Source organism: Ochotona curzoniae, unplaced genomic scaffold (genome assembly GCF_017591425.1).
Source record: "Ochotona curzoniae isolate NIBS_2020 unplaced genomic scaffold, NIBS_Ocur_1.0 scaffold_3208, whole genome shotgun sequence".
NCBI lineage: Eukaryota > Metazoa > Chordata > Mammalia > Lagomorpha > Ochotonidae > Ochotona > Ochotona curzoniae.
Genome location: NW_024467106.1, coordinates 36,912,647 through 36,939,958, shown reverse-complemented (window position 1 = coordinate 36,939,958; position 27,312 = coordinate 36,912,647). Strand labels below are relative to the sequence as shown.

The 27,312-nt window shown below is 41.7% G+C and overlaps 1 protein-coding gene across 1 annotated transcript in view; it reads left to right on the top strand.

The window, feature by feature from the left end:
• The first annotated feature begins 2,103 nt into the window (after positions 1-2,103).
• Positions 2,104-27,312, top strand: part of TEK (TEK receptor tyrosine kinase) — a 119,366-nt gene continuing 94,157 nt past the window's right edge. The window contains exon 1 of the mRNA XM_041004397.1: positions 2,104-2,522. Coding sequence (XP_040860331.1) covers positions 2,471-2,522 — 52 coding nt within the window. The 5' untranslated portion in view covers positions 2,104-2,470. The remainder of the gene's footprint in view (positions 2,523-27,312) is intronic.

The window sequence follows — 27,312 nt, the reverse complement described above, 5'->3', positions numbered from 1 at the left end:
ATTGTTGATACAATTGAACCACTATGCTGGTGACAGTGATAAGGAGTACCTGGAATAATTTTTCTGTAGTCTGAAAGATGAAATTATATCCCATGCTTTTCTGAATTACTGGAGGAATAGATGAAACTGCGAGCAACATTTCAGGATTACATAGAGATAAATGAAATGGAGTTACCAGTTCTGGATAATGGAAGAAGGAAAATCTTGAAAAACACCTCTGAGTAACAGAGCATCTTCCTAGATAAGCAGGGAAAGGATGAAACTGAGCTGCTTTTCTGGAGAGCAGAGGGAATTGTAGCAGAAAAGAAAACAAGGCAGCATCTTCAGTTAGCCAGAAGTAGTCAGTGGGAGGGAGTGTCAGCAATGACAACTTCCTGTTATGCCCAAGAAGCATAAACACAGAAAGCCTGGGCTGCAGGTGGCAGGTATTCTGAAGACTGTCTCTCTACAAGGCCTCTTGCTCTCCCATACGACATGGGGTCAGTGGACCTCACAATACCTAGGCCACCATGTTCTTAAAATAGGGCATATTTGGGATCCTTTCAGGCTTCCATGGTGACAGAAATACAAAACCAGCATCTTCTTTGAACTGCTCAGATGAAAGAGAGTGGAGCCTTTTATTCAATTATTCTAGACATAATAGAGGATAAAATCAGAAGAGAAGCTTGTCACATTCAGTCTAAATTCTTCCTTTTACAATTGGGGAGATAGGATTAGAGATGGGAAATGACTTATCCAAGATCTCACAGGCAAATAATAGGACAGCTGAAACTAGAGCCCAGGACACCCAACTCCTTGACTGGTCCTTCACTGTGCTACGATGAAAACCGTCTTGCAGGAACAGAGAAAAGCTTTTTGGCAGAAGCTCTTGGGATCCAGGACAGAATCAGAGCTGCTGCTTGCTTTCACTGACATTTAATGAAAACCTTCCATGAATTAGGCACTGTGCCTGATATTTTTACATATTTTATACCTCATTTAATCCATTTGCAAAACCCGTGGGGGAGGTATTATTGCTACTGTACAGCCGTTGACACCAAGACTCTAAGAGGTGGAGTAACATTTTCAGGCCACATGTAACTGAGCCAGTATTGTAACTCAGGTATGCTTAAAGACAGTGCCCAGGCTTCTCCATTCCTGCAGATTGGAGACATTAATTGGTTTTGAAGGTCATCTCTGATGTGTTAAAGCCTGGGATGGAAGTTAGTCAAGACTTGCAGCATCTGCCTTTCCCCCCAGTGGGTAGGAAAAGGGGGAGCAGAGAGTTTATTTTCCTCTCAAGTGTGGAGACAAAGGATGAACAAGGTATTTATTCTTAAGTATATTTATTCTTAAATATTTCTCTACAGTTATAATTGGTATTGTAGAGAAATTAGCATATGGACAAATTTAGGGGGTCTCTGAACTCATTTTAGTGCTGCTCCAAGGATTATTTTCTCTCTGCTTTTATGAATACATTTGAAAATCTAAATCTAGTTATTTGTTTGCTTTGACATAGGTTTTAAAGTTTTTAAAAATAATTTGCTCCTGACACAGCATTGGTCAATAAGTACAAAATAGTCCACAATACTAAAATCCTTCCATGTGCATGCTCATGCAGAATTTAGACCCTTTCTAATGAATTCGTAATAAAAATCCATGCTGTAGCCAGTAACTTGGGTGTCTTTGGGCTCACAGCCAAAAAAGAGGCCATCTGTGTTAAAGAAAACAGCCAACAATTTTGGACTCTGGGTCTCTTGTGGCTACACTCAGCATTGACCTCACCGGGGCTCACTCAAATTAATTGCCTTTCAGGTTGTATGAATTGGAAAACTTCTTCTCCCAATTCAAAACATGTGGGTGAAAATGAGACCATGAAAGCAACAGCTGCCTCCCACGCCCCAAAGCCCCGTGGGTCAGGAATCTTCAGCCGACCCCCCCACCCCTCCAAACACACACACCGCCTGAGCCAGCTGCTGCTGGAGTCCCGCGAAGTGCTGGCTGGTCATGAGCGCATACCATACCTAGGTGGAGGGCTTGTTGTTCTCAGCTCCCCGCCCTCCAGAGCATACCCTCATTGTTTGTGAAAGTGCTGACCAGGACCCACGCTTCCAACCCAAATCCCTCTACTCCACAGGAGCAGCTCACGCAGAGGCAGAAGCCACGACAACAGATAAGTGTTTTTGATGAATTGCAAGATGGATAGGGCTTGCCATGCCCCAAGCCCCGCGGATACCAAATGCCTTTAAGATACAGCCTTTCCCATCCTAATCTACAAAGGAAACAGGAAAAAGGAACTTAAAACTCCCTGTGCTGAGGCAGAAATTGAGACTGCTACAGCCTGCTTCTGTGCTGTTCCTTCTTGCCTCCAACTTGTAAACAAGACCAAGTGGAACATGCGAATGGAAAGTCGCACAACTCCAGGTTTTTGAAAGGATCCTTGGGACCTGATGCATATCTGTGGACACTGGATGGAGAGATTTGGGGAAGCATGGAATCTTTAGCCCGTTTAGTTCTCTATGGAGTCAGCTTGCTTCTGTCTGGTAAGGTTTGGTTTTGTATTTTTAACTCTACTGTTTTTAAAGTCAGTGGTTTTAGGACGCTCCTGCCCAATCTTCAGGGCTGGTTCACAAGGGGTGGTTGTGGCAGGGGCCCCATTCCTCTATGACTTTCAGTTAATATTCAAGAGGAGTGAGCTGACTTTTTTGGAGTCTCCTCTGGAGCATGGCCACAGGCGCTCAGAATCAGGTCGGTGTCCCCTTCTTTGAAGATATTCATTTATTTTCATGCGTTAATGTTCTGCTCTCCATTATGGACTGCGTTCTTCTTTAAATCAAAACCATAACTCTCAAAACCCCCCCAAATGGCGTTGCTTCAGTGATAAAATTCCATGTAGAATGTTGTGGGGGCCCACTGAAGGCAATGCATAGGTTGTCAGTGTGAATGAGAATTTAACTCCCTTTGCCTAAAGATTTTGTCTTTGTACCCTGTTTTAACCAAAGCAGCCAAATCCTAAGCTTTTTATTTCTCTTAAGGTTGGGTTCAAGGAAATTTTGCCTGTATATTTGTATTAACTCGAGGTCTTCATTGGCCCAGTGAAGATAGTTAAGATGCTGATCAGGATTACTGGGCACAGGAGAGTACAACTGAAACCAACTGTGGAGTAAATGGTTGGCCGGCATGTGTTCAGTATGTGTGTTGTTTAGGCTCACCAGAGTCACTTGTTTCTCTGACACAGCTTGAAAGTAGCATCACAACTGGAACTGTAGATGGCAAATATATCATTATAAATGTTAGTCTGTCCACTCTGGAAAAGACTTTTAAGCATTGTAATTTAAAAAGTTGAATCAGTATTGGAAATGAATTCATGAAAATTTGCTGAATTTAATGAGTACAGCCTGTATTATCAGAGCTTGATCCAAATATATACAAGTGCCATATTTTTATGTGTTTAAATATTTTAAGTGTTCATAGTTAAAAATTAAGATAATTTTATAATTGTTCTACAGCTTCTCAGTTTGCATGCTAATATAACTAATATATTGAGAATTTATTTTGAGAGTAAGAGGGGTTGTTACAGCTAATTTCAGTATTTATATACTAATTTCTGTTGTAGTAGAAATATTGACTTCTCCAATATCATAGCATCTTCAGATAGTTACTATGAGTTTATTTTTATTTTTCTGTAGTGCCATAGTTATCAGGAACATGAAGTTGGAACTGTTTTTGTATTAGGGCTTACACGACTGTAAAGCCCAGGTGTTTATACTATGATGAGACAAGTTTAGGTTAAATAAGTCACACCTGTTTGAATTCACGTTTACCTTTTCATAATGTGAGTGTTAATGGTGTGTTGCAAGGTAGGCTTGGGTGAGCTCTCTGAAAATCAAAATGAAAGGTTATGTGGCTCAAAAAACAACCAAACAGGCAAGCAAACAAACAAACAAATAAAAAACTAGTCCTAACTTCACGAGAGAATGGATCTAGGTTAGTTTTCTAGGGTAGATCTATTGCGTTGAATCTGAATTTGCATGCTTAGTCTAAACATCCATAAACATGAAAGTTCGAAGTTTCACAATTACAAGAACCCAGTTTGATTGGTCTATAGCCTTAGCAGCCATTCCTTAACCTTGATCTTGGTGGATTATAGTAGTAGAGAAAGGGGCTTTATGGCTCATGTGCTTGTATCTCTAGTTCAGTGTTTCTCATTCCTTTTTTTTTTTTTTTCTGAACAAGCACAGTTGGAAAAATGTGTTCACATTTGCCTGAATAAAGGCAGGTCTGTGTGGCAGAGATGCTGGGCTGAAAGCAGGCTGAAGGAAGAGGAAGCTGCCAGAAACTCACCCACAAATCCTCCTAGCTTCCGATGCTTTCCTCTCCCAAGTGAGAATCCTTGCCAGTGCCATTTTACAAATGAATCCTAATAAGCATGTTAGGTTTTCTCTTCTCCTCCATTCTTTCCCATCTAGACTACTTTGAAAATTTATGTATGCTCACACAGAAAAACAAACCACTGTTTCATCACAGTATGGCCTATGTGATCCAGTGAGAAATCTCTTGTCATACAGCTTCATAGTTCTTTCCGGTCTCATTTGACATTTTAAGGATGATCTGGATTCAAAGATAGTGAACATCTTGTCAGGAATGGCAGAGTCAGGGAAGTGATGCCAACTGTTGCTGGAAGATTAGGGTCAGGTCTGAGTAACCAAGGGTGGAGGGCTGGAGGTGGGTCGGAGACACACCTTGGAATTTTCCTGCAAGGGAGGAATCTTGTTTTCTTCACAGATGCTCCCTTCCAGACATTGTCTGGTGAGACATTTCACTTTCAGCCCTGCCCTGGGACAGCCCTCTAGAAGTGTCTAACTGTTCTGAGATGTTGCTCCAGGACTCCAGGAAGGAAGAAGTCTTCTGAGTCCATTTCTAAACTGCTGTGTCCTTTAGGGGCTTTTGATGGTGGAGATCTGAGTACTTCTAAAATTATGAATTTGTCTCCTTGAGGCTGTGCCCTCAAAGATACGTGTAATTGTATCACCTCACTTCCTGGAGATGACTCTCTTCAGTACAAGGAATCAAGGATAGGATAGAAGGGAGACCTATACTTTTAAAAGAAATATCGTTAAATTCTGATAAATTCTGTTCAACATGAGAGATAGGTTTGCTGAAAGGAAGGTTTAGTTACACGGAAGGTTTAGTTACACATAAAATTCTTGAGAGCCAACAAATGCTTTGTTTGTCAAGAGGATGGCGCATGAACTACAGTGTGTTGTATTAGCATATAAATCTAAAGCCAAAATCACCAGTGCTAATCCATGTCAAGCTGTTTAGGGGACATTCATTAACACTGAAAAATTTGACAGCAAATGTAGACAAGTTAAAGAAGGAATTAAGAACATGATTTATGAGGTCAAGATCAAGTTAGAAAAAAGCAAATTAATGTCTCCAAATTAAATTTTTCGCAGTTTCTTTGATTGAAAAACCCATTTCCAAAGATTGTGGTAATGAATGTAAAATGCTCAGCTAATTATGAGTCCCTTAATAAATGAAGCTTCTCGGCCTGGTGTGATAGCTTAGCGGTTAAAATCACTTTGAACACACCTTGAAACCATATGGGCTCCATTTCCCATCCAGCTCCCTACTTGTGGCTTGGGAAAGCAGTCGAAGACGGCCCAAAGCCTTGGGATCCTGCACTCGCATGGGAGACCCAGAAGAGGCTCCTAGCTTCAGATCAGCACAGCACTGGCCATTGTGGTCACTTGGGGAGTGAACCATCACATGGAGGATCTTCCTCTCTCTCTCTCCTCCTCTCTGTATATCTTTCCCTTCCAATAAAAATAAATAAATCTTTAAAAAAATAAATGAAGCTTCTTTCTTTGAAAGATAAATGTTTCTCTGTGTTAATCAAGACTGACTTAATCTTTGCCATGCTATGGAGGAGCCACTTCTTATGACATGGACTCCTTCTAGAGGTTCTTGACATAACTCAGTCCTTTACATTTTGTGCATCCACTCCCCACTTATCAGGCCAGAACAGCTAGCCAAGGCTTCCCTCATCTTTCTCTATCCCTGCTCATGTCTCGTCTACACCTTCTGATTGGCTTTTGTTGATGATATCCCATGAACTTTCCATCCACTTGGAAATGCAATCTAGTTCAGTTTACCTGAACTACCTTTGCCACTTGATGTGGCCTCACCTCCCTAATTCTGGGTTTTCTCACCAGGTTGAAAGTCTTAAGCTTTGGGAACATAGAAGTAGCCTAAATACTCTCCAAAGTCTTTCACAACAAATACTATTTCTTTTCTATTTTCATTAGTGTATGAAGTTAATGTTGAGAATCTTAAAAAAAAGTTTTATGTATTTAGTTGGAAAGTTAGAATTGGCAAGAAAGAGGGAAAGAGAGAGAGCTTCCATTCGCTAGGTCACTAACCAGACGGCTGCAAAGGCTGTTGCTGGGCTGGAACAAATCCAGGAGCCAGGAGTCTCCTTTGGGTCTTCCACTTGAAATAGAAGGGGTCCAAATACTTGGGCCATCTTCTGCTGCTTTTCTCAGACCCTTAGCTAGGAGTTATATCTGGAAGCAGAGCAACCAGGACTACTCATGGCAGTGCTAAAAAATGCAGTGTCGCTGATGGAAGCTTTACTCTCTGCATCACAATGCTGATGCCAAATGTTTAGCAATTCTTATTGAATGGAATTTGTTATCATGGAAAACTATTGACACCACAGTAGACCTGGGGGGAAAAAGGAATGTTACCATAATGGTTTAAATCACCCTGAAAGAAAAATAATGGTAGGTCAATATCATATATATTTCAAGTAATATTATCTGTTTAAAAAGTTTTAGATATTTGATGTAAATGAAGTAAAAAAGAAACATTTCAGTTGCAGAGTATAAGGTGTATTCTTAGAAACAGATTTAGCAAGGCCTTTTGCAGAATGTTAGTATTTAGTATTTGCTAAATATCAGCTAGAACATAATTGTTGAATATTGCCTGTAACATTTCCACATTTCTTATTTAATAGATAGCTATCGAGCTATTCCAATCACTCATTCATTCATTTATTCATCTACACTTTCAGTAAATTGAGACTCATTGAAGGATTAACTTTGAGTTATGCACTTACTGTATTTGAAACTAGAAATATAAAAATGAATTATTTCCTCTTGCTAAGTTCACATTTTAGTGAGAAAATAAATATGGGAATAGTAAAGCAGGTACGTTTACTTTTTACTTTTTTAAGGATTGATTTATTTTTGAGAGGCAGATTTACAGAGAGAATCTCCCATCTGCTGGTTCACTTCCCAGACAGCTGCCATAACTGGGCTGGGCCCTTCTCAAGCCAAGAACCAGGAGTCTGGAACTTCTACTGTGTCTCCCACATGGGTGCATAGACCTAATGACTTGAGACACAATAAACCTGGGAAAGCAGCAAATTAGCAGGGCGCTGGATTGGAAGAGAAGCAGCCAGAACTTCATGAAGCACCCATGTGGGTTGTTAACAAGGCAGGTGCAGGTCCTCGGCTGCTTTGTTTAATATCCAATGTCCTGCTGATGTGCATCCTGGGAGGCCATAGATGACTGCTGCTTTCTGTGTCCTGCCCTTGGCCTGGCGTTGTACCAGCCTGTTTTTGATGAGTAAACCAGTGGATGGAAGATCTGTGTGTAAGTGTGTGTGTGTGTGTGTGTGTGTGTGTGCACGTGCACACACATATGCCTATATTGTATGTAGTGTTGTCTTTCAAATATTTTCCCTTTGTTTTAAATACTTATTTATTTGTAAGGCAAAGTTAGGGGTGGAAGGACAGAAAAAGATCTTCCGTCTATTGCCTTACTCTCCATAAGGCTGTGATGGCTAGGGCTGGCCAAGAGCCTGGAAGTTCATCCAGAGATACCATGTTGGTACCTAGAGATGGGCCATCTTCTGCTTTCCTAGGCACACTGGAAAAGATCTGGGTTGAAAATGGAGGAACTAGAACTTGAACTCATGTGGGATGCTGGCATTGCAGAGTGTCATATAACCTACAGCATCACAATGCTGCCAAATGTGTTTGGAAAAAAAAAAACCAAACTATGTATGGATTGCTAATATTTTGTATCAAAGTAACTTTTAAGATTTTTTATTTGAAAGGTGGCATTACAAAGCGAAAGAGGGAGAGAGAGAGAGAGAGAGAGATCTTTCATTTGCTGGTTCACTCCCCGAATGGTCGCAATAGCTGGAGCCAGGAGCTTCCCCTGATCCTTGTGGGTACAGACACCCAGGGACTTGAGCCATCCTCTCTGATGCTCTCCCAGGTTCATTAGCAGGGAGCTATATTGGAAGTGCGTTAGCTGGGATACGAACCCACATCTGCATGGGATGCCAGTGCCACAGTTGGAGGCTTAGTCTACTATGCAACACTGCCAGCCACTCCCCCCCCCCATTTTTTTTTTAAAGATTTATTTTTTATTATTTTTTCATTGGAAAGGCGGATATACAGAGAGGAGAGACAGAGAGGAAGATCTTCCGTCCGATGATTCACTCCCCAAGTGACCGCAACGGGCCGATACTATGCCGATCCGAAGCCAGGAGCCTCTTCCGGGTCTCCCACGCGGGTGCAGGTTCCCAAAGCCTTGGGCAGTCCTCGACTGCTTTCCCAGGCCACAGGCAGGGAGCTGGAAGGGAAGCGGGGCTGCCGGGATTAGAACCGGCGCCCATATGGGATCCCGGGCGTGCAAGGCGAGGACCTTTAACCACTTGCGCCACCGCGCCGGGCCCATCCCCCCAAAATTTTAATTTCATTTTACACACAAACTTTTTGAAATGCCCCCAAACAGGCAGATGATTATATAGTAAATGTGTTATGCAAAACACACTTAAGAACTTTCAAGGTCTAAAAATATTTTTACTGAATCCAGTATGTAAAATAAAGCTTCAGCATCTGGATTAAGCATAAACATTTAGTTGTCTAAAGTCAAGTTCATTAATTGCTAAGTTTAACATAAATGAAATTTGGACACAATTTGTGGTCTGAATTTTTGTCATTCTGTAAGAGCTCCTAAATATGAATATGGCAAAAAATCACAATTGACTAGTTATAAGTTATACATAGCTATTTAAAAAAATAATATTAAAGGGTGAAGAGAAGAAAGAACTTCTCATTAGAGGCAGTGACCTGCAAGGAGTGGACACTTTCAAAGAGCAGGGCAGGTTTTGGGAAGCTGAGTAAAGTTGGAATGTAGAAAGGAGGAAGAGAGTTAAAGGCAAGGATCAGATTAGGAACGGTCTTGTAAGCCACAATAAGTACTTGTAGCTAATTCTACATGTACTGAAATGCAGCAAGGCATTTTTTTTTAAAGTAGTGTCATATCTGATTTATGTCCTGAAAAATTCACCCTAGTGAATTCACATTAGTGGAGGATAGACAAACATGGCATTGTGGATGGGGATGAATCTGGCTTCCCAATACTGAAGGGAAAAAGTCTTGAAAAAGGTTTGTGAGATGACGCAGGAGTTAGTGGTTGATTGTCCATCTAGCCAGAGGAGACTAATTCTTATCCAGCATTCTGGTTTCCAGTGTGGTATCAGTCACTGTGCTGGGAAACATGGCAGACAGCACTGGTTGTGAATAGATTGAAATGTAGCGCAATGATAAATTATTCAGCACATGTTGTAGAGGTAGATTATCTTGCAAAAATTGGCTTGCTGGATGTAAAGCTTGGAAGAAGTAAATAGCGAAATGGGCTGAGACATGAAGAGTTTTGGTTTATGGTAAGTGAACCCATGGCTTTCGGTGAATACACCAAGGGTTTTTTTTTATTGTTAATAACATTATATTATGTGATACATTTTATAGGCACTGGGATTTCCCCCGCTCCTCCCACAACCCTCCCCCCATGGTGGATTCCTCCATCTGCTGCATAACCACCGTTCAAGTTCAGTTGAGATTCCTTTATTGCAAGCACGTACCCAGCATAGATTCCAGCAAGGTTTTTTTCTTAAGGGAAGAGAAAGGGGAGATGGCCAAAGGTTTGATAAAGAAAAACCAGCCAAGTTAATAGTAAAGACAATCATAAGGCAACAAGTCCTTTCCTGGGATTTTGGAGAATTGGTGTTGTGCTGATTACTTTTAAGAAGGAATTATGAATTCAGAGGGAAATAGTCCCATCTCTGGCTCGGGCCAGGGGACACTAGCACACAGGTGTGTAATGTTTTGGAGCCAGAGTTGGAAGGGATGTCAGAGGAACAGACTTTGAAGAGGGAATGTTGAAAGCAACCTTCTTTATTGCTGGGATTTTAAACTGATAACCCAATTCCCACCAGGCTGGCCAGATTCTTCCAACACACACATCACATGTGCAGAATGATTTTTTGAGAAACGTTAGAGGGCTGGCTTCCCTCTAATCCACCCCCTCTGCCTGCTTTTGTCCCTTTAGGAGTCTGGTCATCCTTTCCCTGCTGTCCCTTCCAAAGGCTGCAGGAACTGATGTGGAGAGGGGTGGGGGGTCTGCCAGCTGGGCACAGTCCTGACATTTTGCAACCCCTCTGCTGCTTGGAGGGAGTACGTTCCCATGGCTTGCCAGTCACATCTAACATGGGGTGGGTGTGATAAAGGAGGAACAAACTTGAAGACCAGCCAAAGGAGTTAGTCGGACATTGAGTTTGGGGGGCATCATGGGTGGAGACTGTTTATTCTCAGCTTGTCACAGCCCCTTGCTCAGGGCTTGGCCAGCGAGGTGTGTGTGGCAGACACACCCATCTCAGCAGATCTGTCAGTTTTCCCGCTTTTGTTAGAGGGTGATATCATGTTTCCTGGGGGGAGCTGCAAGACAATGCTCGGCCACTTTCCTCCAGATACAATAGGCGGAGTCAGGAAGGCAGTATTGACATTGCTGGGGCTGGGGAGGCACTCGCTGCTCTGTGGCTGTCAGCTGCTGAACCAGCTTCACCTTGGCACACAGGGCCTGGGTTGTGCAAGGCGTCTGGCTGGAGAGCCAAAGGAGACTCCACCCTGGGGACCAGAGTGCTTTAGACATCTGGGAATCTGGGATGGGCTATAAATTCCAATTGCTGGGTCAAAAACAACCACAACACAACAATAATAATAATGTAAAACAACTATGATAGACTGACTGCCTTTATGCTAAGGGTTAAATGTAATTTTAGCATTTTACAACTCTGTACAGCAGATACAAGTATTTAATTTTTTTAACTTTCATTTTATTTGAAAGGGAAACAGAAAGTGAACTTCCTTTTACCAGTTAACCCACAAATGCTCTCAGTATCCAGGAGCCTAGAACTCCATCAAGGCCTGCCACATGGGTGGTAGGATCCCAAATATTTGAGCCATTACCTGCAACATTCCAGGGAGCAATTAACAGGAAACTAGATCAGAAGTGGGGTAGCCAGAACTTGAACTAGTACTCCAAGGTAGGAAATGGATGTCCCAAGTGGAGACCTAAACTCTGTGTCAAGTGCCCACTCCATCATTCATTTTGTTAATGATGGGTAAACCAAGCCTTAACAAGGTTAAATGACTTGCCTAAGGTTAAAGTGTAATGAATGTCTATTAGCAAGGACTGCTTAACATCCCAACTTTTCAAGAGCTTCCATGCTTTCCATTTGTGTAATTCTAATGAGATTGCCAATATGGATCACAAAATGTCATATCCATCTAATGGTGGCAGTTGATTCATCCCAACTGCCAGTATAACCTCTGTTCTAAGGAGGTTATGAGGACACAAATAGAAAAATGCCTCTTTGTTTCCTGAGGATGCTGTGTGCCTGGCCACCTGAAGGAAGCACAGCCTTTGTAGGAGAGGATGAGATCAATAACATAGCAGTGAACCAAGCCAGGTCCTCTGGTAGTGTTTGAGCCCTGGGACCCCTAGCTGCAATCACAAATCCATCTCTGTCTCTTGCAGTGGTGTGAGCCAATTTTTGTTGGTGGCGTTAAATATGCTTGAGCTATTTAAGTTTGTTTGTCTTTTTAGCGTGAATCATCCTGACTGCATGTTGCAGTGGGAAATGATGAAGACAAGAGTTAAACTGAGAATGACCTGAGAACAGATTCTGAACTCATTAAAGTACTTCCTTGTGCTGTCCTCTAGTGTTTGGTGATCATTTCGGTTGGTTCCTAGATAATGAGGCCAACAGCACTCAGTCATGTGGTCCTTGCAAAGGTTTCAAAATGATGCCACTGAAAAGTACAGTGCTGGTGCATGGTAAGCACTCAGTACAAATCAATATTTTTTTGTATGCAGTGCCAGAGCCTCTGGAGTTGCTTTATGCTAGCCTTTTCATAGCCTATCGCCATCTAGGAAGGCAGCAACTCTTATCTTCCATGAAGAGGTTTCTTAGTTTCCTTGGTGCCATAAGCCTGGCCTTGTATCAGGAACAAGAAAAGAGAAACCTACAACTGAAGGCTCCTGGGTCTCTGTTAAAACATCAAGAGTTAGATGAGAATATTGGATTCCCTACTTTCCTCTGGGCACCTCTAATTTCCTTCTCTAGGTCTTGCCAGAACAAATCTCTAGGATGATGTGTCCTCTTTAGGTCACTAACAAATCTGTTGCTGTCTGGTTCTTTAAATGTTCTTTATGATTTCATTTATTTAAAATGTAGAGAGAAAATGAGAGAGACAGACAGACAGACAGACAGACATATCTTCCATCTGCTGGTTCACGCCCCAAATGGCCACATTAGTTGGGATTTGGCTAGGCCAAAGCCAGAATCCACAAATTCTATTTGAATCTCCTCACACATGGGTGACAGGGATTCAGACACTTGGGTCATACGCTTCTGCTGTCCCAGGTACATTTACATGGAGCTTAATTGAAAGATACTTGGGTCATATGCTTCTGTCACCCCAGGTGCATTAGCAGGGAGCCGGTTTGGAAGCAGAGCAGCCAGGCTGCAAACCAATGCTCTGATACAGGATCCAGCACTGAAGTTGGTGGTGTAACCCACAGCACCACAATATTGACTAGTTGTCTAGTTCCTGGTAGTTTTTGAGTCTTTGTGGAAGCTACTTCATTTCTGTCTAACTTTTTTATTGGACTTTGGAACTGTTCTGGAGTATGTATGTGTGTGTGTTAGAGAAAGAGTGTAGGGGAAGGAGGGTGTGGGATTGCAGAAAGTAGGGAGGAGGGAGGGAACGCATGAGAGGGAAAAGGGGAGAGGGAGAGAGAGAAAGAATAACTGCTCTAATTTTTACTGTGTATTTCCTCTAATTCCTCTTCCCTTAGTTGCAATTTGCCCTGTGCCCAACTTTTCTTTTGGGATTGACTTAAATATCCATCTATTTCATGAAGGGACTATGAAGTACTTCTGGAAAAATAGAATTAACCAATCAGTTTAATGGTGGCTACGTAAGGCACTGTTGCGGGCAATCACACCTCATAGCAGAGTGCCTGGTTTCAGTTCTCCGCTCAGCTCTCATTTCCAGCTTCCTGATGATGCATGCCTGGAGTCAGCAGGTGATGGCTCATGGTGATTTCCACCAACATCAAAGACCTAGATTGAGTTTTGAGCTTCCTGATCTGGTTTAGCTTTGGCTCTTACAGGCATTTGAGTAGTGAATAAGTGAATGAAAGATATTTTCTATTTGTCTCCCTTTTAAATAAAATTAAAAGCTGGCTAAAATTTTTTTGAACAACCAAAATGTTTTGGGGGCTGGCATTCTGGCGTATCAAGTAAAGCTGTCCCTGGCATCTCCTATGGATACTGATTTGAATCCTACCTGCTCTGTTTCTGATTTAGCTCCCTGCTAATATGCCTGGGAAAACAGAGGAGGATGGCCCAAGTGCTTGAGCCTCTGAACTCATGTGGAGGACCCGAAAGATGCTCCTGGCTTCAGATTGGCCCTGCTCTAGCAATCTCAGGCATTATTGGGGATGAACTAGAAGATAAAATATCTTTATACAACTCTACTTTCAAATAAATCATTTTTAAAAAAGATTTATTTATTTATTGGAAAGTCAGATACACAGAGAGGAGGAGAGACAGAGAGGAAGATCTCCCCAAGTAAGCGTAATGGCCGATGCTATGCCAATCTGAAGCCAGGATCCAGGAACCTCTTCCGGGTATCCCACATGGGTGCAGGGTCCCAAAGCTTTGGGCCATTCTTGACTGCTTTACCAGGCCACAAGCAGGGAGCTGGATGGGAAGTGGAGCTGCCAGGATTAGAACCGGCGCCCACATGGGATCCCGGCGCGTTCAAGGCAAGGACTTTAGCTGCTAGGCCATGCCGCCGGGCCCTCAAATAAATCTTCAAAAAAATTTTGGAATACACAAAAGTTTGTTCAAGAATTTTACACAAAATGTGTGTTGTGAATAAAACTTCGTATGACTCAAACTTTTTTTTGCACTGAAACAAACTTCTTTAAATTTTCTTTCATTTTGTTGAGACAGATATTAGGAGATAACCCCCATCTTTTGGTTCACTTCCCAAATTCTTGCAATGACAAGAATCAGGTGATGGCTCAAGAACTTGGGTCCCTGCTACCCATGGGCTAGAGTAGGATTGAATTCCTGGGTCTGGCTGCAGTCGAACTCAGCCCCAGATACTGTAGACATTTAAGAGAGTAAATTTATGAGTGAAATATCTCTGTTTTTGTCCTTTTCAAATAAAATGAAATAAATTTAAGAAAAAGATTCAGTGCATCTTGCTGAGTTTACAGATGCTGGGCTTGGACACAGGGAGTTTAGAACTTGGTTCACATTCCCTCAACTCAATAGAAGCCAAGTTATCACTTTATTAGAATATGGAAGACAATATAAATTAGAGTTTAACTTCTCTAAAGTTTTTATTTTTATGTGAAAGGCGAATTGACAAATATCTTCCTTCCACTGATTCACTCCCCAGATGGCTATAATACCAGAACCAGGTGAGGCCCAAGCCAGGAGCCAGGAATTCCAGCTGGGACTCTCATATGGGTAACTGGAGTCTTAAGAGCGTGGGCCATCATCTACTGACTCTACAGGAGGATTTAGCAGAGGGTCAGAAGTGCAGTAGCTGGATCAGAAGTGGAGAAGCTTGGGCTTGAACTAGTACTTGTATAGGATGCCAATATTGTAGGGAGCAGCTTAACCTGCCTGCTCATAAGTTAGACACAGAGGTTAGACTTTCCTGGCTTGTGTCTTAATTTTTTTCTAGTGCTGGTTAGTTACTGCTGTGTGACAATCTACTTGTAGAACTCAGTGGCTAACCAACGTTTATGATTGCTCTTATGTTTTGGGATAATTTGAAGATTGGCTGATGTGTGCTTGAGTTGGTATGCACAGTTGGGTATGTGCTAAAGGTTACAGCAGGTTGGACAGCTCTGCTTCTTGCTGCATGCATGGATGTGCTGTCTGCATGACTCTGCTTACATGTCTTCTGTGACAGCATTCTATCTTGGGCATATTGTTTTTCTGGTGATGTTAGAAACACAAGTGGGCTAAGCAGAAGCAATCTAGAAAAGCTGAGACTGCTTGAAGTCTGCCCAAGATCAAAGGCTGGGCTGCACACTCTGTCCACAGAGTGGCCAAAGAAAATGTGGGGATTCAAGGACTGAAGAGTTAAGACCAACGATTCAACCTATTATTGCCACTACTGTCTTTTAAGTGCCAATTACTTGGCTTCATCCAAAGAATAGTTGAGCTACCTCCCTCATAGGCATTTTGATGGGGAGGCAAGAGTCAATTTATATGAACCTTTTAGAACAATGCTTACATTTAGAAAAAACAAAGTAATTGTTAATAGAGTATCTTGTCCTATCCCTCTCATCATTACTACCAATTATGCTGGGCTCTCCAGCACTAGAGAAGCCCTGGGAAGGTTAGGGTGCACCTTACAAATCCACCTTGACCTCAACCCATTAAGCACCAGCATAATACTGAGAAGAGTGCTCTTCCAAAGTACTCCCACATCACTCATTCCTAAATTTTTGAAAATGATTTTTAGTATTTTCTATAATATGGTTTTGTAGATGATACTCTCAGGGGGCGGGGGTGCTGGGGTGATGCCCTCAGCAGCTGTGGTGCTATGGGTTGGGCTTTTGCTTCCTGATATTCCCAGCTCCCTGTCCCTGTGTACCTCACACTCAGAGCAGCAATGCTGCTCAGAAAGGCTGCCTGCAGGAGGTGTGGGGCTGGTGCCAACACCAGACAGCTGGGCCAGCTCAGCCAGGCCAGCTCAGCCTTGTTCCAAGGTCTACAGTCATCTCCCAGCAGGCCTGGCTGCATCCCCAACTGCTGAGTGAGCCTAGTGTCACAAACCAGCAACAGTTTGGTTCCAATGTGAGCACTGCATAAGCTCTGCCAGCTGCTTCTGCCTGCAGACAGAAGGGGGTGTTGCGGCCAGGCAGGGCGTCATCAACTCTGACTGTATCCCTGCCTTCCCACCACGGCTGAGGAGAGCCAGCCTAGCTTGTATCAGAAACCCCTTTCCTCTCTGAGATAACTTTATGAGGAAATGCAAAGCTTTGAGTCCCTAGCACAGCTGCTTTTCGACCTTCTAACTAATGGTCAGGAGCTGGTCTCCTAGAGCCCCACTCAGCCATGTGAAGGGGGTGTCACCTGGATAAGTTGTTTCATGTTTCCATGGAGGGAGGGCATTGTGGACCATTACCCTCATTAAGGAATTGTAGAGATTACACTTGTCAAGAAGTTTGTCAAATTTTTTAAAGATCCAAAAAGGTACAAATAGTGCTACCATTATTGTCCTATCTGTCTGCCTGCGCTACTCAACACCGAGTATCCTGCACCTAGGAATCTACATAATTGTTCCATTCAGTTCTTTTTCAACACATTTTATTATGTTCCAATACTTCTATGGGTGGTTTTAATTGCATGCTGAATCCTGGGCCAGTTACTTAGTGGAAGTAAACAAGACTAAGAGGGGAGTGTTTGGCACATCCCGAAGTGCCTGGTTTGAGTGTCTGTGCCTCTGCTTTCTGATCCTGATTCCTGCTAATGTTCACCCTGGAAGGCAGTGAATGATGGCTCATGTTCACCCATGTGGGAGAACTGGGTTGAATTCTTGTTCTGGAACCTGGCACAATGGCCCAGTGGTTCTATCTTTACCTTGCATGCATTTCCAGGACCCATATGGGCACTGGTTTGTGTCTCAGCTGTTCCACTTCCCATCCAGCTCCCTGCTTGTGGCCTGGGAAAAACAGTAGAGGATGTCCCAAAGCCTTGGGACCCTGCATCCATGTGGGAAACCTGGAAAAAGCTGGCTTCATATAGGATTAGCTCAGGCTGGTGAGGCCACGTGGGGAGTGAGCCAGAAAACGTATCTTTCTGTCTCACTATAAATCTGCCTTTCCAGTACAAATGAATTTTTTTTAAATGATGTTCTGATTTGGCCTGGCCCAGCGCTGGCTGTTGCAGGCAGGGTTGGGATAAACCTGCAAGAAGAGCAATCGCTTCATTTATTTTCTTCGTGTCTCTCTGCCTTTTGGATAAATGAATATAACTATGTGTTTCTTAAAAGGCGCACATATACCTTGCAGTAGGGGTGTGAAATGCAACTAGATACAAAATGGGTTATTATCATTTATGGGAGCCATGTTCTGCAACCCATGAGCTCAGAGTGACAGTAGATATAGAAGCACAAAAAGATAAAAGCAGGTGACCAGGTACAGCTGATTTCCCAGATTTGGTCAGGTGGGGAGAGGGATTTCTGCCGCCATTACTGCACCAGGCAACTTGGATTTATCTCTTCTTGCCCATGTCCATTTCTATTTTTTATTTGACTTATTTTTTAAATTTTACTTATTATTTACTTATTATTATTATTATATGATACAGTTCCATAGGTCCTGGGATGTCCCTTATCCCCTCCTCCAATCCTTCCTCCATCACTGAGTTTCTCTTTATTAATACTATAGCATAGTTCTTAATACACAGTCATATGTTCATCATTGTGGGCATGGACCATGGCAGAGAGTCCAGCATCCTATTGTCAAGATGTAGTAAACAGTTTCAGTGGGAGTCCATCTTTGGAAGTAGAGATGTTTACTGCATTGTATCCTCACATCTGGATATCATAGTCTCCATTACACAGTTACTATGCATCCCTTTCAATGAAAAGCCACAATATAAAATCAACAACAGGAAGAAAAATAGAAATTTATAATGCTATAAAGTTAAATAACATGCTGCTAGCTATGATACTTTCCATTGCAGTTATTGTACATTCCCTGAAATGAAAAGCCACAAAACAAAAACAGGAAAAAAAAATTAACAGCACCATGGAGTTAAATAGCATGCTACTGAATGCCTAATGTGTCACTGAAGAAATGAAAGTCAAGAACCTTCTTAATGAAAATGTTACTATATGAGCTATGAGTCATTGAAAAATTTAATCAGAAGAAAGTGTTTTGAAGAGGTAAAACTAACAGAAAACACCAAAAGCCATGAGATACAGTTTCTGCTCATCTTAGTTGGTGAAATGTATCTCCTGTAGGCAACAAATAGATGGGTTTTGTTTTTTTAATCCAGTCTACTAATTTATGACATTTGATTGATGAGTTTAAGACATTTATATTCAGGGTTAATACAAATAGGTGGTAATTTGGTTCTGTTATTTTAGTGATGGGTTGTTCATTGATTTAGTCTTCTGTTGTCATTTTACTGGAATGTTCTTTGCATTTGCCTTTGGTTATGGTGGGCACTATTCCTTTTCTCTGTCAAGAGAACCTCTTTAAGTATCCTTTGTAGGGCAGGTTTGGAAGAGGCATATTCTTTTAACTTTTCTTTGCTGTGGAAGAATTTTATTTACTTTTTAAAGACAAAGGAAAGCTTTGCTGGGTATGTTATCCTGGGCTGACAATTTTTTGCTTTTAGAATCTGAAATATGTTGCTCCATTCTTTTCTGGCCTATAGAATTTCCTGTAAGAGGTCTCCTGTGAGTTTAATTGGCATTCCTGTATATGTCAATTGATGTTTTTCACGTGCACATTTAAGGATCTTTTCCTTATGTTCGATTGAAGAGAGCTTGATTTTCATGTGTCATGGTGAAGATCACTTTTGATCAAGCCTGTTGGGAATTTGTGCCCCTCCTGGATCTTGTTTCCCAATTCTCTCTCTAGATTAAGAAAAATTTCCCTTATTATTTCATTAAATACATTTTTAAACCCAGCTTCTCTTTGTGTACCTTCTGCAATTCGCATAACTCTTATATTTGGCCTTTTAGTAATGTCTTTCAATTCTTGAATACAATTTTTGTCCTGAACCAGCTCTGTTTCTAGCTTTTGTTTGTTTCCCCCTGGTGACAGAAAATGTCTTCTCATTTTGAGATTTTCTTCTGCCTCTTTCATTCTATTTTGGAGACTCTCCACTGTACCTTTAGTTTGTTCCACTGTATTCTTAATTTCTGATATATCAGCTTTCATTTGATTCTTTTCCAGTGTGACATATTCCTTGAATTTCTTGAACTCCTGCTTTACGTGCTTCTTGTTGTTAAGAAGTTTTACAACAAATGTTTTGAAATTTGTATCCCCCATTTTCTCAATGAGTTTCTCAGAGTTCTCAGTGAACTCTGAGGTTGGAAAGGGTTTTGCTCCTTTGCAGGGGGAGTTTTCAGTAATATTCATGGTGCCTCTGTCTCTTCTTTTGCTCTTGGTCGTTGTACTTCCGGTTATCAGATTCTTCTCCTTGGGGCAGGTTTCTAAGTTGTGTCACCTACAGGTCTACAGTTCAGTTTTACTTATTGCGGTTGGTACACAGCTCTTGTTTGCAGTCACTTGTGCCACTCCCTCCAGTGAGGTCCAGGTCTGAGTTCTTATGTTAGATTTCCACCATGGTCTCCGTAGCCCCAGGTCCTTGCTTGCCGCTCTCCACCTCCTGTGATACCGTGATGAGGCTGCACCATTTTCTGTACAACCTTTCTCCCACTTTTGGTTGGAGTAGGTCCCAGGATTAGGGAGACACCAGGTGTCCTATATAGCTAGGTTGTTGTTGGTGGTGATCTTGCTGGAACCTGTTGGCTGTATGGTCTGAGGGCTATACAGACCTATTTTGACCCGTACAATGCTGTGGTCGGTATTATTTTCCTGTGGGATCAGTGCAATGCACTGAGCTCTGTGAATTCTTGCTGAGCTCAGCACTTGCACAGCTCACTGTTGTCCCTACAGTCTTAAATTCTTTGCCACAGTGTACAAAATGGCGCCTGACGTACCACTCTAGAGTACTTGATCTGTGGCCATCAGGTCTGAGGGCTAACCTGACCTGTCTTGGGTGGAACCTGTAGGGCACAACATTGTTGCAGTTCACTGAACCAGAAATGAGTTCACTCCCAGCTCAGTGCACGTGCAGTCCTGCCCCATAGCCCCTGGCTCCTTAAACAAAGTGGCACCTAATTTGACTCTAGAAGTCGGATTGCGCTGTGAAATCCACCCTGTTCCCACTGCGTCCATCTGGGTTCTGCTGTCTCTGTTCCTGGTCAAATCAAACAACCAGCAGTTCTTTGTCTGGGTTCACCCCCTGAGCTCCCAGTAATCATCCCATCCCACCTTGTTGCTCGTGGAATTCAGATTGCCGTTCGCTGAATGCCACTGGGACATCAGTCACTGCAACTCCACACTGTTGTTTTTGCTGCTTTCTTGTGTCAGTCAGTCTCTAGGTGCCCCTCTGTTGTTGTTCTGTCGTCTCCTATTTCCTGGAATGTGCCCTCTGCTTCACACTGGATAATATTTCTCCATCTGTTTAAACATGTCCTTACCCTATTCCACCATCTTGATTCCCTGCCCCATGACCATTTCAAGCAAGACCCAGGACTGAGATGCTAAGCTAACATAAACTTGGTTCAGCTTGAGTGCCAAGGAGTAAAATAGATTTTAAAAAGTTTAACATATAGGAATGCACATTTTTTATTTGTTTGTGAGGTGACAGAAAATTCCCATTATCTGGTCCACATCTCCAAAGCTCCAAATGGTCAGGGCGGGGACAACGCCTCTGCTGAATCTGGGAGTGAACATGCACTCCAGGTCTCTGACGTTGGCAACAGAGACACAATTACTTGAGCCATTGTTTTTTCCACAGTCTGTAGTAGCAGGAAGCTGGAATCATGAACTGGCAACATGAATTTAACTCAGACAGTGTGATGTGAAACCTGGGTGTCTTCACTGACATCCTGATGGCTAGACCACAAGCATGATTTGTGGTGTCTCCAAGGAGAGGATGGTTTGTGTTGAGCAGTGTGCAGAATTTGAAGTCAGCAGTAGACATCGTTCTGTCCTATGACTAAATTCCTCTCCAGCCCTCGCCTTGTTATACCTCTCTGCTTCTACTGTTTCAAGCAGTTCCACCTTGACATACAAATCTATCTCTTTGCATACGTTATTTTCCCAACCTCATCTTCTCAGAAAATGTACAGGAGCCCTGTATTGTTGCCTGAGTGGGGCTCACAGTTTTTACTCGATCCTCTCTGTATCCCCCACCCCCAACTCCAATGCCTTACTCAAATATTCACCCAGTAAGGTATTTTCTCCATGTTTTAACACAAGCAATACAGAAGTAAGGTTCTAAAGGGGCACTCTGTGTCACTGCCTTTGCCAGTTTATTCCTGACAGAACAAGTATTTTCTCAATATAGATGCATGACACAAAGCCACAATTGTGGTATAGTACGTTAAGCTGCCACTTGTAGCCCCACAGTATACCACACTGGAGTGTGGTTTCCTATTTATTGTTTTAAGATTTACTTATTCTTATTTGAAAGGGCAGAATACAGAGAGATGGAGAGACATGCACACAGGGAAAGATCTCCCATTGTTTCTCCCCAAATGTTGCAACAGCAGGAGCTGAGTTGATCTGATCCAAAGGCAAGAGCCAAGAGCTTTTTCCTGGTCTCTCATGTGGGTGTAGCGGCCCAAGGATTTAAATAGTTTCCAACTGCCTTTCCAGGCCACAGGCAGGGAGCTGGATTCAAAGTGGAGTAACTGGAACTTAAACTGGTGCCCACATGGGATGCTCGTGCTAAAGGCAGAGGTTTAGTCTACTAAGCCACGGTGTCAGTTCTTGGACTGTGGGTTCCAATCTCACTACTCTGCTTCTGACCAGACTCCTTTCCAGGGTGCTGAGAAAGCAGTGCAAAATGAGCCAATATTTAGGCTCTTGCTGCCCACATGGAGACCCAGATAAAGTTCCAGGATCCTGATGTCAGCCTGGTCCAACCCTGATTGTCATGGCTGTTTGGGGGAGTGAATCAGAGAACGGAAGGTCTCCCTTTCTCTGTTACACTGTGTTTCAAATCAAAAACTGAATCTTAAGAAAATTCTAACAATTATTTTATATTTCACAGCAAGATTTGGCAAGTAAGAATCATATAGTGATAAATCTCATTTCCTCAGAACTCATATGAAACCCCCCCTCCCAAAGATAACAATTTTGAATTTTAACAAAAATGTCAGGTTTTTGTCTTGGCAAATAGGCAGAAAAACAGCTGAGAAAATATTTCTGGGGTGTAGCTGTGCTAGGTCTTAAGGCAGAGCCTCATAGCATAACACAGTGAGGTGGAATCCCAAGATTTAAGATTTTGAACATAGACCAGAGTTTAAATAAAACCATCATATCTCATAGAAGAACACAAGTCAATGGAATAAACATTGCCTAAAAAGATCTACTCTATCTTCCCATACTTTAAAAAGATTTCAAATGGATTGAAGGGTAAATGCAAAGAAAAATTGAACTTAAAAGATAAAGACGGAATGAATAAACATTGAGTTTTCACATGAAGGACTATGTTTAAAAACAAGAAGCTATAAAAATAAAACTAAATGTGACTATATAAATAGTTAAACTGTTAGGACCAGTAGCAACATTAAAAGGCAAAGAATGCAATGAAACTTTCGCAACAAATATGTCAACTTGAAGTTTAAAGTGCTTTCTTAAAAAAAAAAAAACTTACTGAAGTTGATTAGAATGAAATCAATACAGAAAAGAGAGGTAAATATGTCACAAGAAGAAAGAAATGCAGCTAAAGGATTGGGAAAAAACTCACCTTCTAATAGAAATTAAACTGAAGCAAGATATCATTTTTCTATGTCAAAGTAGCGAAGATTAAAACCAAGTAAGAATACTCAACAGTATGTGGTGTGGGTTGGTGAGATGTTCATTTTCATGTGCTTCTGCTTTTTGAAAGAAATTTGGCAATCTAAAGCAAGAAGGCCCTTTGTTATGATAAGATTAAGTAAACATCCAGGGTATGGAGTGGATTTCAACCTAGAAAAACTACATATAAGGGTTTCTTCCAATTCTTGCTACGTTTATTCTTTGAAAAAATGAAGACTGCATCCAAATGATAATGAGTTAAAATGTTCCTTTCTAAGCATTGCTTCTCAGTGTTCAGACAAATCCAATCTAGTGTTTAAAGAGGGATTTCAAAATAGGGATCCGTATATACTTAATTCTGAATGTTTTAAAACGATGATTCTATAATTATTCATTTAGAGGTATTCTTTAATATTTATTTTCATTATAAAACTGATGACACCAGGTTAAAAAGAATACAAAATCTAAGTGTCAGTGGATTATTATCTGTTTTGAGTATATAAAAATGTTTATGACTATCAGGATACTAATTAATGCAGTGTTATAGGAAACAGATAATTTCTTATTTGAATACTTTTATTGGGATATTCAGATGGCTAATTGAAATAAGATGAAAATATAGGAAATATTTCATAGAAGTTAGTTGATTTTTTAAAAGATTGATTTTTAGTAGAAAGGCAGATTTACAGAGAGAAGGAGAAACAGAAGAATCTTTCATCCACTGGTTCACTCCTCAAGTGGCTGCAGTGGCCGTAGCTGAGCCCATCTGATGTTAGTGCAGGATCCCAAAACTTTGGGCCATGCTCTCCTGTTCTCCCAGGTCCCAAGTATGCAGCTGGATGGGAAGTGGAATAGCCAGGACATGAATCAGCACCCGATTGGGATCCTGGTGCTTGTACAGTGAAGAATTAGCTACTAGGCCATTGTGTCAGGCCCAGAATTTAGTTGATTTTCAAAGTTTGGAAATAAAATCTATGAAAAGAGAATAGAATCAAAACTATTAAAATGGGAATCCTGCCTAGTTGTTTCAAACTATAACATTTATGTGCTTTAGCATGCTTAGAATGGGTTAAAAATTATTTGCTTATTTATAAGGGAGAGAGACACCCAAAGGATTGTCCGTCCACTGGTTTTCTACCTGCATAGCTTACAGCAGCCACATCTGGGCCCGGCTGAAGCCAGGAGCCAGGAACTCTTACTTGGCCTGAGTACTTGGTTTCCTGCTACCATCTCCCACTGCTTTCCAGAATGCTTAGCAGTTATCTTCCATTGGAAGCAGTGCAGATGAAACTTGATCCAGCACACTGGCAGGGGCTGCTGACATTGTAAATGGCAGCTTAACTTGCTGTGCCACAACAGCCCCCTAAAATGTGCATTTTTGTAAATGCTCTGTAAAAAAGTAACTGAGCTAGAAAAATTGATATAGAGAAAAACAAAAAATTCAGTCAGGGCTGGTACGGTGACTCAGCAGGCTAATCCTCCACTATCAGGTGCCTGCATCCCATATGGGCACCTGTTTGTTTCCAGGCTGTTCCATTTTTAATTCAGTTCTCTGCTAATGGCCTGGAAAAACAGTGGAGGGTGGCTCAAGTATTTAGAACCCTGTACCCATGTGTGGGACCTAGAGGAAGCTCCTGGTTCCTGCCTTCTGGTTTAGGATTAGCTCATCTCTGGCTGTTTCAGCTATTCTGGGGTGTGAACTGCAGATGGGAGATCTTTGTTTGTCTATCCCACTTTATTTTAGTAAATTTATTATTCAAATAAATATAAAATAAATCTTAAAAATAGCAGTTAATGAGCTATGTTTCTTAGTAATATAAGAAAATGTCTCAGAAGAGGAAGGAAGAGGGAGGCAGGTTCAATGTAAATGACTATTTGTTACCTTTTAACATACACACATTTGAGAAAGAGAAAAGCAGAGTTGTCAGTTGCAGGATTGTGGACTGTAACCTGGAAGACACGTGGCGGGGGAGCTCTCAGAGGTAATCCAAAATCCTTGGTGCTGCCACATTATTGTTGAGGAATGCCTGAAGCAATTATTTTCCTGCTGTTCCAAGATCTTCTCTCAGCACTGACTTACCCCTGATAGAGTTGAGGGGTGGAGGAAATGTGAGGGGGAAATATCAGAAATGGGATTAAAATGCTATATACACATTTTTTGTAGAGGTCCCCTTCTTTTTAAACTAATAATCAGGCCTTGTTTTTAGATTTGCAACGTAGTTGTGAACATCCAAGAATCTCTGGCATCGAAAGGGCATCCTTCCAAATGTTATGTACTTTTGTTCTTAGCTTCACTGTATTCCTTATGAGCCCTAGAGGTCACTGTGAACTGAGTTAGAGTGAGGTGAAGACTATGGCCCATAGCAATCCTCTGTAACCTGCCCCCAAGACCCCCTTCGTCATGATAATGGCTGATGGACATTCAACCCTGAAAACCAATGTCCTCCGTGTTTTGTTGCCCCTTAGTGATTATATTCTGGGCATGCTTCAGGAGCTGGCCCTGAGGCAGAGCAGACCAAGCCGCTGCCTGTAATGCCAGTATCCTTTATGGATGCCAACTCTAATCCAGTGCCCTGGGAAAAGCAGCAGAAGCTGGTCCAAATACTTGGCCCCTACTACCCATGTGGGAGGTGCAGATGAAGTTCCCTGCTCTGTCCTGGCCCAATCCCAGCCATCGCAGCCCCTTGGACAATTAACCAGTGGATGGATGATCTCTCACTCTGTGTCTGTCTCTCAGTAACTCAGACTTTCAAATAAAAAAAAAAAAGAAAAAAGATTGATTTATTTAAAAGCACATGCCTCATCTTTGTGTAAGTCTTGTTAGACTGTAGGCCAGTAGCTTTCACACTTGTTTTATGGAGATGACTTTGGAACTGCCGCAGTTGCTGGGAATGAGATCACGGCCTGCGAGGCTCTGGGCTCTACACCCCTACTTCACCCTGACTTCAACCGGAGTAGTTATGTTTTATTTAGTTAAAATATTATACACGATATTTGATTTGGTAAAATGATATCTGCTTAAACAAAAACACAGTGGGAAACCACTGATGTAAATTGTAAGATTTGCTCTGGCCAAGAGAGTTCATAGCTGGGCCTCCTGTGTGAGGAATTGGCTAAGTCAGCAGTACTCAGCAGTGCAAGCTTGAAACTAGTCTGACAGCTGGTTTGTGCCTTCCATTTGCTATAGACCGGAGACCAGATAATCAAGCCTGTAAGTTTTCATTGAAGATGTTGAGTGGGTATTCTGGTAGAGAGGAGGCAATTCAAGTCATGAACTTTATAGCATTGGTTTTTGACAGTGTAATAAGGAAGTGTGTTTGATAGCAAAGGATTTTGTGTTTGAAATGTTATTGTATTGATATTAATATTACATATACTTGGATTAGAGCATTAGCATGATCTCATTTACCCTGATTTTATATGCTGGCATGCTGAAGTTTATAGGAGCTTGGGGATTCTGTTGAATGCAGTTTTTTTCTTCTACGTTGACATTTGCATGTTACTCGTGCAAACATTAAAATGTTGAAATTTGCCAGATAGATGTCAGCAGCCAAGTTTTTCATTTTAATCATAATAGAGCAGAATGTTGGCTTTCTTTGAACCTCTTCTGCTTTCTACAAGCTAAGAAGTAAAATCTGTTTAACACAAGGAGATGTTAGAGCTGATCCTACAGAAATGAAGACTTGGTAAGACACTGACAAGACCCAGAACTGTAAAAACTCTCAAAAGAAAACGTAGGGAGAATGCATCCTGCCATTGGTTCTAGAAATGATTTCATGGCTATAATGCCAAAATCATAAACAAGTACAAAAATATATGATGCTACATCAGTAAACTAACCATATAAAAAGGTAATTTATGAAACCCAAAACATATGCAGCAAACCATGTATCGGATAAAGGTTCATTTACAAAACACAAACAATTCCTACAACTCAAAAACAACATCAAATAAATATAGGTTGAGTAATATCTGAAATATGGAATGCTCTACAATTAAAATTTTTCTTAGTGTCATATCAGTGACAGGAAGGTTTGGGGTTTCTGGGGCCAGTACTGCGACAGAGCTGATAAGGTCCCTACCTGTGATGCTGGCATCCCCTACGGACACTGCTTAGTGTCCTAGTTGCTCCACTTCCAATCCAGTTCTCTGGTCATTGCCTAGGAAAATGGCAGGTTTGGGCCCCTGCCATCTATCTGGGAAGTGAACTAGAAGGAGAATGTCTCTTTCTCTTTATCTCTCCCTCTCTTTGCTTAAGTCTCAAATACATCCTTACTGCTTTGAAACTCATAAGTTTCCTTTATTATATAAATTTCA